Source organism: Narcine bancroftii, chromosome 3 (genome assembly GCF_036971445.1).
Source record: "Narcine bancroftii isolate sNarBan1 chromosome 3, sNarBan1.hap1, whole genome shotgun sequence".
NCBI classification, from domain to species: Eukaryota; Metazoa; Chordata; class Chondrichthyes; order Torpediniformes; family Narcinidae; genus Narcine; species Narcine bancroftii.
In genome coordinates, this window is record NC_091471.1 from 243,871,389 (window position 1) to 243,887,581 (window position 16,193).

Genomic DNA, 16,193 nt, shown 5'->3' on the forward strand with positions numbered 1-16,193 from the left:
AGACAGTCATTGAATATTAGTAGGAGGGACGGCATCTTTTCATCTCGCTAATGTAGCTCTTTTGGCGATAAGGGGAGCAAAGGGAACTACATGGGATTGTAGCCCAGACAAATTCAAGTCAGTTGGCTTACTCATTCAAAACATGGAAAGAAAAGGATTCAGAACCAAATTAATATTAAGAGCTAAAGACAAGGTACGAGAAACACTTTCCCAATACGCAGAAAGAAAAGGGCATGACCAAAACATGTGAAACAATGTTCCTTCTCCAATGTTACATCTGTCACATTTTGAAGAAATATTAGAATAAAATTTAACCAATTGAACTTTGGAGAAGTAAGATCGATGTACTACCTTAAATTGTAGTAATGAGTGTCGGGCACATAGAAACGATGAATTTATCAATTTCCAAACAGAATCCCATGTAGGATCTGAACATAATTGTTGAAAATCTCACTCCCATAATTTCCTATTCTTGTCCATGGAAATACCACTAGACAATGATAATGACTCAAAGTGCTGATATCAACTCTTTATGATTCTTCAACTCCCCAAACACCACCCAGTGAACGCCTCTGACCTTCACATTGGCTCACTGCCCCACAAGTTATCCTGACTCTTGCATCTGAGATTCATCATCCTTGTACTGCCGTTTAACACATCTGCGCATGTGCACTATTAACCTCACACGTCACATCATTTGCATCATCTGTGGCGGCCGGCATAAAGATAAGTACACGACTATGGCAGATCCTTACTTTGTTATTATTTATTACTGAATATTGATTTTCTGTATTTCACAGTTAGTTTACATTGTTTTCATATTGTGCACAGTTTGGTAATTAGAAATTCTGTCGGGGGTCACAAGAATGAATCTCAGGGTTGTATGTGATGTCATGTATGTTCTCTGACAATAAATTTGAACTTTAAACAGCGAAAGACTATTCTGAAATTTCTACAAAGAGATTCAACGAGGATTTTTTACTTCTCAGGCAACGATAATTGCTTTGCAAGCTCTGGCCAGGTATCTGACTGACATTCCCCAGAACCAGGAACTCAACTTGGATGTGATTCTCTCCATTCCTACCAGACGAAAAACTATTCCGTGGAAATTTGATACAGGAAACGCGTATGTGGCAAGATCATTGAAGGTTTGTTCCTATTTTTGTTCGGAAGGTGGTTGCGTTTATTCATATATATCGCATTACAGGAAGGATGTGGAACCTGTGGAGAGGAGATTTACCAGGATGTGGCCTGGATTGGAGAACGTGACTTATCCTCATAGCAGAGTGAGGGCTTTTCTCCTTGAAGTGAGGAAGGACGAGAGGGGATTAACAAAGGTTATAAGAGCCATTGATTGGGTGGACAGCTAGCACCTTTTTCCTGGGAGGGCGACTAGCAAATACCAGAGGACATCTCGACATGGAGAGGGGAGGAAAGTTTATCAGGGTTGATACAATAGGGAGATGAAAAAGACTCTTGGACAGGAAGATAAAATAGTGGGTTATGGGTGTTAGTTTTAGATTGTTGAGTAAGTGTGTAAATGTCAGAGGACAAATCTTGACAAAGTCTTTCCCTGGAAGAACAGAAGTTAAAGAAAACATTGAACGGAACCCAAGTCCGTACAAGGTGAGAAAGCTTTGTGACAAAAAGGAGAGGGGTGGGGGAGAGGCACAGAAATAGCAGCCCAGAGGACTGTTCAGTTTCACCCCTGCTTGTCCATTGATGCTGTATCTAGTACTGATAGGCTACCACTTCACTTCCCCGCTTTGGAAGGAAGCCAAATTCCCTTGAAAGTATTTTCCGTACAATGCTTTCCTTGTTCGGTTAAGTTTGATTGCTTATGGATTTTACCTGCCAAAACGCTTGCATGTTGTTGGAATCTTTTACAATATCTCACTGTCCGATGAATTTAAAAAAAAGATCCAATGTCAAACAGCCAGAGTGTAAAGGTACATCCGTGTCCCTCAATCACTGCTGCCACGTCCATTGTCCACAGGAGTTAATACGGAAATTCACTCTTTGATCCTGACAGAGTCAAGGTGAAACAAATCCCTTTATTCAAAGGGCAGCAGTAATGTTCGCTGCAGAAGGACTCCCCATCTCCGCTCTCAATGGCTTCCTGAGATCGTCAGCATTTGGTCTGAAATGTGACCACATGCAGTATTTGTGGCATGAATCTATTTGTGCATGAAATGATTATTGGATTTTTTTCATTACATTCTTGTGGGACACCAGTGGCTAACATATGTGTCTGTTGTTTCAGCTTAATTCTTTTGAAAAGTTTTCTGTGACTGCAAAAGGAGAAGGAGAAGGAACACTAAAAGTAAGTTCATGGCAAATATTCATCCCCCAGATTTATTAATGATGCTCCTGTGTTTAAGTTCAAGTTTATGGATCATCTGATTGTAGCATTGCAACCTGAAGAAGTGGCATTCTCCGGTTCTCCGCAGTGCAAAAGCACAAAGACATACACAGATGCAGACAAATGATGCATAAACACAGAGCCTATCTACATGCCTTTTTATATACATCTGTCCAAAATAAAGATCATTAATACACAGTGGGGAAGGAGTGAGTTTGTTTTAGCAGTTCAGCAGTTATTTAGCTGTCCCTCTGCCCATGGGACCAAGCTGTTCCTTTGCCTGTTGGTGATCCTCCTGTATCTCTTTCCCCGATGGGAGTCGCTGAGAGATGCTGTGTGGGGGATGGAAGGGATCCTTACAGATTTTGAAAGCTCTCTCTAAACAATGATCCTGGCAAATCACATCTATTGGGGGGAGGTCGACCTCAATTTAGAGAACTTTAGCCTCCGTGTCCTCCTCAAAACGGAAACATTTTCCATGCTGTGCAGTTCTTTAAACCATCTGGAGATCGGATCTCAGTTCAAACCAGCTCATGGTTACATAAGATGCAATTAATACTCATGCTGACTTGATCTATTCATGGACGAAGTCATGGAGGAAGGAAGAGGGGGTGGGATCACATATTAGGTGACAGAAATGGTGGAATAGGATATGTTGGATGTGGAGGGTGGTGGGGTGGTAGGCAAGGGCAAGAGAAATCCTGTCCTTGTTCTGCGTTGGAGCAAATAGGGCCAGAACAGGTGTGCAGATAATGTGTGGGTGAGCGCCGAGCTGATGGTGGTAGCGGGAAAGCCACGTTGTTTGAAGAAGGAGGACATCTCTGATCTGCAGACTTGTGTTTTACATGGTTGAGGATTGCATTGTGGCGATCTCTGTTCTGGGTTGCAATGATCGTGATAGACAATCCTCGTGACAGACTGTCAAGACACCTGTAATAAGTGGTCGCACGGTTAGCACAATGCTATTAGAGCACCAGTGACCCGAGTTCGAATCCAGCGCTGTCCCTAAGACGTTTGTAGGTTCTCCCCGTGGCTGCATAGGTTTCCTCCGGGTGCTCGGTTTCCTCCCACCCTTCAAAATGTATGGGGGTTTGTAGGACAATTGGGGTATTTGGGCGGCACGGGCTCGTGGGCTGGAAGGGCTGTACCTCTACATTTAAAGTAACCAGACTTTGTCTACACTGCACAGGTACGTTGCACTTCAGTGTTTGACAATGAACTCATTACTAACACATTGTACCTTCTGGAATAGATCGTTAAGACAGAGCAGGACTGTCTCTTACAAGAGGTTAAAACAGGTCAAAAAAAGTCAAATTACGTGGGGAATGATCGAAAACAAATCATTGTGAGAGAGGACAAATACTCTTTCACCCCCTTAAATGTTAAAAAGGGCAGGCCCTTTAGGGGCCCAAACAGACCTTCCATGTGAAGCAATATTTCACTCAAGTATCTGCAGGGGTCTACATGCCTTTTTATTAAGTGCATCCAGTACTCGCGCTGTGGGCTCCTTTACATCGGAGAGACTGAAACAGAATCAAAAGTTATTGTTGTGAACAATTTGTTGTTTTGTGGACGCAACACGGGTACAAGCATTCATATAAACCACCGTAAAAAATAAATAAAAATAGTGCACCAAAAGTGAGGCAGGGTCTTTGGTCCATCAGTAGTTCTCCACTGGCCATCGTGTCAGAGGTGCACCAAAGAAGAGGTACAAGGACTGCCTAAAGAAATCTCTTGGTGCCTGCCACATTGACCACTACCAGTGGGCTGATATCGCCTCAAACCGTGCATCTTGGCGCCTCACAGTTCGGCGGGCAGCAACCTCCTTTGAAGAAGACTGCAGAGCCCACCTCACTGACAAAAGACAAAGGAGGAAAAACCCAACACCCAACCCCAACCAACCAATTTTCCCCTGCAACCGCTACAACTGTGTCTGCCTGTCCCGCATCGGACTTGTCAGCCACAAACAAGCCTGCAGCTGACGTGGACATTTACCCCTCCATAAATCTTCGTCCGCGAAGCCAAGCCAAAGAAAGAAGAGAGGCTGTTTTTACTGCATTCCTGAGAACTGTCTGTAAACTGGTTTATCAACAAATAAGAAGTGAATAATTTCTCACAGAATGCCAGCAGAGGCAGGAAATTTCCAGCAAGACATGTATTTTTAATCAGGCCAGTTTCATTAGCTGGATATTTGCATACAGACCTTTTTGGAATATATTATTCAATTTTGTTTTAAACTTTGAAGACACCATGTTCAAATGCAACTGGCAGCTTGTTTTCATGGAGACTTTGTTCATATTTAATGGAAGAATTTGCATAAAGATGGATTTCTATAAGTCGGGTCCTCGGTGACAGGAGAATTTGGGAGGAGATGGGAAAGACGGGTATTCATTACAGAAGAATATAGTGCTGTAGTACCTGGCAGGCAGAGAATGTGGTGTCTTCATTTTAGAATGGGAGCCGGTAATTTTATCGTCTGTGGTCGGATATGATTTAGGAAACTGTCAAAGTTGATGGAAACTGTTATAATGCAAGAAAACATAATTAAATTTGCAAAATGCTTCTGAAATTGGTAATGAGATTATTTGAATTGCCGAATAGTCCATATTAAAACACGATTAACGCAGTAATTTAAAGCATTAATTGTGCACCCTGTTGTACAACACCTTGCAATAATTTTGTTGGTCACAAGCAACCTGCAGGGGTGAACCAAAGGTATCTCCACCAACCCTCACATTTGGGGCTGTTGACATCTGCTGATGGTACGAGCCAAAGATCCTCCTTCTCCCTGCTCCTGTTTGTGAATCCTTGGTTTCAACAATTAGGAGTGACTGCACAAATGGTGCTTGGGATGGGAGGGCGATGCAGGCGGCACGGTTGGTATAGCAGTGAGCGCAATGCCGTTTCACCACCAGTGATCGGGACTGGGGTTCAAAATCCGTGCAGTCTGTAAGGAGTTTGTACATTCTCCCTGTGTCTGCGTGGGTTTCCTCTGAAGGAGGGTCCAGTTTCCTTCGTCCTTCAAAACATACCGTGGGTGTAGGTTAATTGGTTGTAAATTGGACACATGAGCCAATATAGCTGTTATTGTGCTGTATGTCTACATTTAAATACAATACATACATATACTGGAGATGGAAAGAGAAGAGGACATGGAAAATAGAATGTTGCAGTACAGTACAGGCCCTTTGGCCCATGATGCTGTGCTGACCCAGGTATTAGGAGATTAGGAAAAGCAGGAAACAGAAGGAAGGGGTGGGGGTGGGCAGGGAAATGAACTAAATACAAAGGTTATCGAACCGGTTAGCAGTGCAAGCGATTCAGGTTCAAATCCCACCCTGTCTGTAAGAAGTTTGTATGTTCTCCCCATGTCTAATTGGGTTTCTACTGGGGGCTCCAGTTTCCTCCCACCCTTCAAAATGTAGGGATGTGCAGGTTAATTGGATGGTACAGGCTCAGGAGCCAGAAGGGCCTGTTAATGTGATGTCTAAAAAAAAATGGAATTACCTTTATTTAAAACCAAAATTGCTTGACAACCCCATTACATCATTATTTCCCCTGTATATAGAACATCCTCAGTTCTCTGGTCATCCTTGTGAATGATTATTACACCCTCAGTGCTTCAACATCTTCCCTCATTATAAAAGCCAGAGTTACCATACTGTAAAAAATTCATACGAAGCATTGTTAATGATTTCAATTCAACTGGAAAAATGGTGCGGGAAAGACAATTACACTTGAAAGATCGGAGACATTGCCCGTGTAGAATGGTTATGGAAGGAAGATCAAGTGTTGGACTCTAGATCGTAATATGATATTCCTATTAAAATATTCCTACATTTCTCCTCTCACTAGTGGCTCTACTTCTGATAGATAACCTCTAACTTTGCTTCCTTTATACAGGTTTTGACAACTTATTATGCATTGCGTCCCAAGGATAACAAGCAATGCAAGCATTTCAACATGGATATAACTGTTGAAAGCTATGATGCAGGTGAGCAGTTCTCCGCGTACATTGTTTCTTAATAATGAGCTTCTCAATGTTACGATGGTTGGTGCTAAAGTCCCTGCTGGCACTTTTTAAAGGTGATGTTTCCATTCTTGTCACGTAATACTACATTTAGAAAGTAACATACATGAAACTCTTTAACTTTTGTCAACTGTATTCATGTGAGAGTTGACAATTGGGATTGAAAGTATTTGTGATGATAGTAATTAACCTTGGTTTGTATATTTGTAGCTAAGCGACCCGAAGGTGCTCGCAATACGCTCCTGATAAAAATCTGTGCCCGGTAAGTAGCTCAGATGTCAGTGAGTTTGGAGATAGATTTCCAATCTGCATCATTGTTTGGCAAAATTCACAAATTCTGCGGACACTGGTGTCGAGGGTAATACACAAACATTCTGGAGAAACTCAGCAGGCCACACAGCATCATAGGAAGTAAAGGGGAACCAACGATTTGGGCCTCAGGGCTTCATCAAGGTACAAGCGAATGCAGGCAGGTGCCCGAGTCTAGAGGTGGGAGGATAGGAGTGGAGGGAGGAAGGGTAAGAGTAGGTTAGATTTGGCCCTTGGGGCTGAAAGGATCAAGGGGAGAAGGCAGGAATTGGGTACTGATCAGCCAAGATCATATTGAATGGTGGTGTAGGCTTGAAGGCCAAATGGCCTACTAATGCACCTATTTTTCTATATTTCTATGAATTGGGGGAGAGGGTTAGGGAAAGAGAGAGAGAGAGACTCGGTGGAGGGGTTTAATGGAAATTGGAGGTCATTGCCATGTGGATAGAGAGTGCCCAGGTAGAATAGAAAGTGTAGTTCCAATGATGTTCTGAACACATAAGGACTTTGGATATTGAGGAGCCACAGCTTCTTCACCATTTAATAAGATTTGTCTGCTCTGTAATTCAATGTCCTGGCTTTTCCACAATTCCATCTCTGACATTGGTTAATAAAAATGTATTAGTGAATTTAGGATAACTGGACCCAACCTGTTCATCATGAAGTTGGCTATGACACTAAATTGAGCTGACAAACAAATTGTGCAAAGGACACGGAGAGTCTGCGGAGAGATATAGATAGGTTAGGTGAGTGGGCAAGGGTCTGGCAGATGGAGCACAATGTTGGTAATTGTGAGATTATCTACCTTGGAAGGGAAAATGGAAGATCAGAGTACAGGTACACAATCCTTTGTTCCTAACCCTTGAGGGACAATGTATTCCAAATTTCGGATTTTTCTGGATTTTGGAAAGCCAGATTTAAGCCCACCCGAATTGAGCTGCCATATGCAACCCCACCCCATTTCATTCGCACTACCGTCTCCCCCCCCCCCCCCCGCCTGCTCGACTAGTGCTGTCAGTTTCTCGTCCACCCGACTTGCGCTGTCGGTCACTCCCTCTCACCCACCCGACTCGCGCTGCCGTCTCTCTCTCCACTTGCTGGTTTTTGGAGCTTTCTGGATTTTAGACGTCCGGATAAAGGATCATGTACCTGTATTATTTAAATAGTAAGCGATTGCAGCGTGTTGTCGTTCTGAAGGACCTGGAAGTGCTGGTACGTGAATCGCAAAAGGTCTGTTTGTAAATGTAGCAGGCTACCAAGAAGGCAAATGGAATGTTGGCCTTCATTACTAGACGGATTGAATTTAGAAGCAGGGATGTAATGCTGTAACTGTACGTTACTGGTGAGGCCACATCTGATTATGTATCCCTACAGAATGTTGCTGTAGTTTAAAGATTATCTCCAATTGTTAGAAATGTGTGTGTACAAAATAAATTCTTTGGAAAACACCACAGAATCTTAGAATGATTGAAACGTGTTGCAGAATGGACTCACACTTGGAACAACGAGAAAGTAGTCGCTACAACTTGTTTTCACCTTGTCGAGCGAAAGTTTAATCAGGATTGGGTGTTTTATGTTGAGATCAGGTTTGCTGATCAGTGGGAGAGCCCTCATGGAGAACATCCTTGCCAGGAATGCACTCACTTTTATTAAAGCTGTCAAACGAGTCTGTTTTTAAACTGTTCTGCTTTTCCTCTACAGATATCTTAGTCACAATCCATCCTCAATGGCCATTTTAGATATTTCCATGCTAACTGGATTCTCTCCAGATACCAATGATCTTGGTCAGGTAGGTCACTTTTTTATTCATACAGAATGTCTTGAAGAGATAACCTGGAAGTGGAGCAAATGTTCTGACAGTTTTGAAAATCTTACTTGGGCAGTAACCAATACCCAGCAGCACTGAATCGGTATATACTGGAATTTTACCCACATGAAGTAATATCCTTGTTATCTGTGTTTAAAGCAACCAGCAAAAATAAAATTGTGGAAAATAAATAGGTTAAAAAAAACAGATTTGAAATTGTCGCGCCTCGCTGTTAGCTCATCAATCCATGCCACACACAATCTCAAGCAAATGGAAAATTCACTTATCCAACATCCCCATAGGCTCTGGATACCAGGGTTTTTTTTTTTACTGTACTTTGAACCAAATCAACCACATTTATATCAAAGCACTGGACAGAGAGAGAACCTGTCAGTAATGCGTTAATTTACCATACATGCCAGCATATAGGACAACTCTGTATAGGATGACCCCGGAATTTCTACCTAAAATGTAAGTATTGAGTGATGCACATTGTATAAGATGCCCCCCACCAAAAAAATCTGGCACTTACTGTTAACCAGTGGATTGTATTAAAAGCAAATCACAATATTTTAATACCAAATTACCCCGTATAGTTTTTCATTTTATGGGTATTTTTTAAAATAAACTGCCATCAGCTCCTGTAACAGGCCATTTAAAGCCTGTCCAGAGCTGATGGCCATCGGATGGGCTCTGCAGTGGAGTGGTGAGAGTTTGTTGATAACTAACAGGAAATGCTCAAGATCGTGTCGGAGCCGGTGGGAAGATGGCAGCAGTGTTCGGACTTTGCCATCAAGGATCGGATTTTAGACCCGATCGATAAGAAGAACCAGAGTTTGAGGTGACATTTTTAAGCTTCGAGAATCATTCTATACACCAGCTGCTACGGTGGTAGAAATATTTTGAGCGCATGGAGCACAATCTAATGCAACGTGTTGATCCTCAGCTGCCGACTGCCATCCTTCTCCCCTGTTCCAAAGTTTCCATCCTGCACCATTACCACTCCAACATTAGTGGAGGTTGACTTCTACTCTTCTGACCCTCTTGTTTGGCTGCCCCTAAACTCCACTTGTGTGAACATGCCCCTAAGAGGGCTTGGGACATTTTAAAACATTCCATAATTACATTTATATCACACTTCTGGCAGGTAAAAAAATCAGGTGGAATGTTTCTATTCCCTCATTGAATGCTTTTTACAAACTATGCATTATTAACAAATTTTCTACCTTGTTTCCAGCTTAAAAATGAAATAGAGAATTATATATCAAGATTTGAAATGGACAAGGCTTTATCTACCAGAGGATCACTGATCATTTATTTAGATTCGGTAAGAATATTCTGGTATTTTGACAATGAGACAAAAGATGGAATGAATATCCCAAAGAGCTTCATTTAAAATACAAACATAAGGAAAATAAGAAATAGGAGCAGAAGTCGGCCGTCCGGCCCGTCGAGCCTGCTCGACCCTTCAATGTGATCATGATGGGCTTATCTCCATCGATTTGCCTTTTCCCCATGTCCCCTAATTGTCGTACTGTGTAGGAATCTCTCCAGCCTTATCTTAAATATATTTACTGAAGTCGTCTCCACTGCTTTAATGGTCAGCGAATTTCACAGATTCACCTCCCTCTGGGAAAAGCAGTTCCTCCTCATCTCCATCCTAAATCAACCACCCCCGACATCAACCAACAACACTCTGTTGACCCCCGTTTTCTGCTTTGCAAGCTCCCCAAAACCTCACGGGGAATAGTATTGGTGAGTCTTAGTGGTGCTGGTTGAAAGGAAAATTTGACCAGAATCAGGAGGTAGCCCCCAGTTTCTTCAAACAGATCTTCCAAGACAGCTTAACACCACAGGGTGGCACTCCCTAGAACTGTGCAAAGGTCCTAGTGAAACACAAAGACATTGGGATGTAGCATTTCCTTGAATCAGAACAAGACCTGATGAGAGATTTTGGTGCACAGGATAGAGTTCAAGTTGTGGTAGTGAAGGGCCTAACAACTCAAACACACCCCATGCTCAACCTTTGATTTGGATATGGCCCCCTTAGGACTGGGCTCCTAGTTTATCGACCCTCTTCACTCTGTAGCAGTCAAATTATAGCTTCTGTACTGGATGAAAATATGTTAATTGAAATGAAAAGAAAGCAAGGGATTTTACTTAAATGTCCTGTTCCCCCCCACACCACTCGGGCCTCTTTTGAGAATTATTTTTAAAGACACACTGCACGATAACAGGGACTTCGGGCCCACGTCACCCAAATACACCCTCGGCATGTTTTTGGAGGGTACGAGGAAACTGAAGCACCCAGAGGAAGCGTACCCACTGGGAGAGCGTACAAACTTTTTACGGACAGCACTGGATTCGAACCCAGGTCACCGTGCCACCCAATGCATCTTGTCAAGTAGGTGCAATGTCACCAGTTCAAAAATAAAAGTTTCTTATTGAAGATAATGGGATCTAGACAAATCATTGATAAGAAAAGTCAATTTCAGTTGCCCTTCTGACTCAATATCACCAAATTGACAAGTACAATTATATTTTAAGAGGATTCTTTTATTGCTCATCATCATCTATGCTTGAAAAGACAAAAATGGGGTCCCCTCTTGAAGTCTTTTGTCCTTCTGTTAAAAGTATTCCCATGTTATATTTGGGAGTTCACATATTAGACCAGAGGATTTCAAACTGCCCCCATACTCCCTATGTCTGTGATTAGTAAGGGATTACTTCAGGTGGGTCGGAAGGGAAGGATGAGAATCACTGCTCTAGACTCAATTGTTACTGAAATATTTTGCTTGAGAAAAATAGTTATTGGCTCATTTCCTTTGGAGTTCTGAAACCGTGCACATAACGAGTCAATGAGGGATGGTTAGGATGAAGTGTTGAAGGCTCAGCAATTCCTGTTGGCTCATCTGAAAGTGATCAATTGTGCCCTGACTTTTTGTCTCCTACAGGTGGAAAATGATGAGGACACTTGCGTCGCATTTAAAGTGCACCAGTACTATAGAGTTGGACTTATTCAACCAGCATCTGTCAAGATCTATGAGTATTACGATACAAGTGAGTAGCGTAAAGCATGTCTTACTTATCTTTTTTTAATATTTTATTATTTTTCACACAATGAACCATATCAATCAAAATGCATACAAACATTTCCCTCTTAAATATACAGAGTGGCATTTTCTCCCCTTTTTTCCCCCTACCTTTCCTCCCTCCTTCCCACCCCCCTCCAAACCCTTAAACGTTCAACATATACAATTCTTCTTTGGCTTGGCTTCGCGGTCGAAGATTTATTGAGGGGGTAAATATCCACGTCAGCTGCAGGCTCGTTTGTGGCTGACAAGTCCGATGCGGGACAGGCAGACACGGTTGCAGCGATTGCAGGGTAAAATTGGTTGGTTGGGGTTGGATGTTGGGTTTTTCCTCCTTTGCCTTTTGTCAGTGAGGTGGGCTCTGCGGTCTTCTTCAAAGGAGGTTGCTGCCCGCCAAACTGTGAGGCGCCAAGATGCACGGTTTGAGGCGATATCAGCCCACTGGCGGTGGTCAATGTGGCAGGCACCAAGAGATTTCTTTAGCCAGTCCTTGTACCTCTTCTTTGGTGCATCTCTGTCACGGTGGCCAGTGGAGAGCTCGCCATATAACACGATCTTGGGAAGGCGATGGTCCTCCATTCTGGAGACGTGACCCACCCAGCGCAGCTGGATCTTCAGCAGCATGGACTCGATGCTGTCGACCTCTGCCATCTCGAGTACTTCGACGTTAGGGATGAAAGCGCTCCAATGAATGTTGAGGATGGAGCGGAGACAACGCTGGTGGAAGCATTCTAGGAGCCGTAGGTGATGCCTGTAGAGGATCCATGATTCGGAGCCGAACAGGAGTGTGTGTATGACAACGGCTCTGTATACGCTTATCTTTGTGAGGTTTTTCAGTTGGTTGTTTTTCGAGACTCTTTTGTGTAGTCTTCCAAAGGCGCTATTTGCCTTGGCTAACATATACAATACAATAAAACCATTAAACAAGGTCATCAGACAATGGAAATAAACAAGAAAATTGTGTCATCTACTTTTAAACATGGGATCAGGTCATTTTGTCTTCTTCTCATTTTATCATTTTAGGGGGTGGAGGTCCGCGGTAGATCCTCTCTGTTGTGTTCCATGTATGGTTCCCAAATTTGTTCAAATAATGTGACTTTATTTTTTAAATTATATGTTATTTTTTCCAATGGAATACATTTATTCATTTCTATGTACCGTTGTTGTACTCTCAGGCTCTCGTCTGATTTCCAAGTTGACCTTATACATTTTTTTGCTACAGCTTAATGCAATCAAAATAAATCTTTTTTGCACTTCATCCAATTACTTCTTATATTACTTAGAAGAAAGATATCTGGATTTTTTGGTATGTTGCTTTTTGTGATTTTATTTAATACCTGATTTAGATCTTCCCAAAACTTTTCCACTTTCTTACATGCCCAAATTGCATGTACTGTTGTTCCCGTTTCCTTCTTACAGCGAAAACATCTATTTGATACTGTTGGATCGCATTTATTTAACTTTTGGGGCGTGATATATAACCTGTGTAACCAATTATATTGTATCATGTGTTACCTGGTATTTATTATATTTTTCATAGTTCCAGAGCATAACTTTTCCCACATTTCATTTTTTATCTTTATGTTTAGATCTTTTCCCCACTTTTGTTTGGGTTTATAGCTTATTTCATCATTTTCTTTCTCTTGCAGCTTGATGTACATGTTTGTTATAAATCTTTTTATTATCATTGTGTCTGTAATCACATATTCAAAGGTGCTTCCTTCTGGTAACCTCATTCTGCTTCCCAATTTGTCCTTTAAGTAGGTTTTCAGTTGGTGGTATGCAAACATTGTACCGTGAGTTATTCCATATTTGTACTTCATTTGTTCAAATATTAATAAATTATTTCCCAAAAAAACAACTTTCTATTCTTTTAATTCCTTTTCTCTCCCATTCTCTAAAGGAAAGGTTATCTATTGTGAAAGGGATTAGTTGATTTTGTGTCAGTAATAATTTTTGTAGTTGGTGATTTGTTTTTTTTCTTTTCTACATGAATCATCTTCCATATGTTGAGTAAATGATGCAGTACTGGTGAACTTCTATATTGCACCAGTTTTTCATCCCACTTATAAAGTATATGTTCTGGTACCTTCTCCCCTATTTTATCTCGCTCTATCTTGGGCCAATCTGGTTTTTCCCTTGTTTGATAAAAATCTGATAAATACCTTAATTGTGCTGCTCTATAATAATTTTTAAAGTTTGGTAGCTGCAAACCACCTTGTTTGTACCATTCTGTTAATTTATCTAGCGGTGTCCTCAGTTTCCCTCCTTTCCGTAAGAATTTCCTTATTATTCTCTTTAGTTTATTGAAGTATTTTGCTGTTAAGGGAATTGGTAATGATTCAAATAGGTATTGATTCTTTGGGAAGACATTCATTTTAATGCAATTTACCCTCCCTATCAATGTTAGTGGCAATTCTTTCCAATGTTCTAATGTAATTTCTTCATTAATGGCTGATCATTTAATTTATATAGTTGGCCTAAATTATTATCTAATCTAATACCTAGGTATTGGATTGCTTGTGTTTGCCATTTAAATGGTGATTCTTTTTTAAACTCTGTGTAATCTGCATTATTCATTGGCATTGCTTCACTTTTACCCCAATATTCCTCCATTTCTTATGTAGTTCTTTTATTGATATTTCTGGTTCTGTTAAGTATACTATGATGTCATCTGCAAATAAACTGATTTTATATTCCTTCTCCTTCATTTTTAACCCTTTTATTTTATTTTTTGTTCTTATCAGTTCTGCCAATGTTTCTATTGCTAAAGCGAACAGTGAGGGAGATAGTGGACATCCATGCCTAGTTGACCTACTTAATTTAAATTGATTCGATACATATCCATTTACTCTCACCTTCGCCAATGGTCCCTTATGTAATGCATTAATTCAATTATTATATTTTTCTGTTAGGTTGAACCTCTGTAATACTTTGAATAAACAATTCCATTCTACCCTGTCAAAGACTTTTTCTGTATCTAAAGCAACAACCACTGTTGGTATCTTATTTCCTTGTACTGTATGGATTAAATTAATGAACTTATAGGCATTGTCTGTTGTTAGTCTTTTCTTAATAAATCCAGTTTGATCTAGTTTTACTATTTTTGGTACACAGTCGGTCAATCTGTTTGCTAATAGTTTTGCTATTATCTTATAATCTGAATTAAGTAGAGATATTGGTCTATATGATACTGGTGTTAGTGGATCTTTCTCCGTCTTTGGTATTACTGTAATGATTGCTGTTTTACATGAATCTGGCAAGTTTTGTGTTTCTTCTATCTGGTTTATTACTTCCAGGAAAGGAGGAATTAATAACTCTTTAAATGTTTTATAGAATTCAATTGGAAGTCCATTCTCTCCAGGTGTTTTATTGTTTAGCACCTTTTTTAATATATCCTGTATTTCCTCTATTTCAAATGGTTTTATCAATTTGTTTTGCTCCTCTTTTTGCAATTTTGGTAGTTCAACTTTAGCTAAAAACTCATCTATTTTGTCTTCTTTCCCTTCATTCTCAGTTCAGTATAATTGTTCATAGAATTCGTTAAAGTTTTCATTGATCTCTGTTGGGTTATATGTAATTTGTTTGTCCTTTTTCCTTGATGTCAATATAGTTCTTTTTGCTTGTTCTGTTTTAAGTTGCCAGGCTAAAATTTTGTGTGGTTTTTTTCTCCTAGCTCGGAATACTTTTGCTTTATTTTCATTATGTTCTTCTCCACCTTATACGTTTGTAATGTTTCGTATTTTATTTATTTTTTCCGCCAATTCTATTCTTTTTGTTGTATCTTCCCTTTTTGCTAGTTCTTTTTCTGTACTTACTATTTCCCTTTCCAACTGTTCTATTTCCCTATTGTAGTCCTTTTTCATCTTAGTTACATAACTTATTATTTGCCCTCTAATGAAGGCTTTCATTGCATCCCATGATATAAATTTGTCTTTGACTGATTTTGTATTTATTTTAAAGTACATTTTAATTTGGCATTCAATAAATTCCCTAAATTCCTGTCTTTTAAGTAGCATGGAGTTTAATCTCCATCTATATGTTCTTGGTGGGATGTCCTCCAGTTCTATTGCTAATAATGGGGTGAATGATCAGATAGCAATCTAGCTTTATATTCCATTTTCCTAACTCTCCCTTGGATAAGGGCTGACAACAGGAACAAGTCAATCCTTGAGTATGTTTTATGTCTACTCGAATAATATGAGTATTCCTTCTCCTTTGGGTGTTTCCTCCTCCATATATCCAAAAGTTGCATTTCCTGCATTTATTTAACCATAAATTTGGCCTCTTTATTCTTTTTGCTAGTCTTTTAACCATAACCATATAACCATTTACAGCACAGAAACAGGCCATGTAGGTCCTTCAAGTCCGTACTGGTTCACTTGAACAACTCCACTAACTCCTCCGCAAACTCCTGAGGAAGTTGAGGCTTTCTTCATGATGCCATTAGTGTGTTTGTTCCAGGGAAGATCTTCTGAGATAGTGACTCCCAAGAACCTACATTTGCTCATCCTCTATTGATGACAATAAAACAATCAAGTCATTAAGGAAAAGTTCTGATAGGTTCACAACCTTGAGGAAAATTTCATAGAA

The 16,193-nt window shown here is 40.5% G+C and overlaps 1 protein-coding gene across 1 annotated transcript in view; it reads left to right on the top strand.

Moving 5' to 3' along the window:
• The window catches only part of LOC138758436 (complement C3-like), a 120,175-nt gene that overhangs the window by 88,174 nt on the left and 15,808 nt on the right, over positions 1–16,193 (top strand). Inside the window, exons 30-36 of the mRNA XM_069927346.1 lie at positions 990–1,148; positions 2,264–2,323; positions 6,266–6,356; positions 6,603–6,654; positions 8,403–8,490; positions 9,746–9,835; positions 11,463–11,568. Coding sequence (XP_069783447.1) covers positions 990–1,148; positions 2,264–2,323; positions 6,266–6,356; positions 6,603–6,654; positions 8,403–8,490; positions 9,746–9,835; positions 11,463–11,568 — 646 coding nt within the window. The remainder of the gene's footprint in view (positions 1–989; positions 1,149–2,263; positions 2,324–6,265; positions 6,357–6,602; positions 6,655–8,402; positions 8,491–9,745; positions 9,836–11,462; positions 11,569–16,193) is intronic.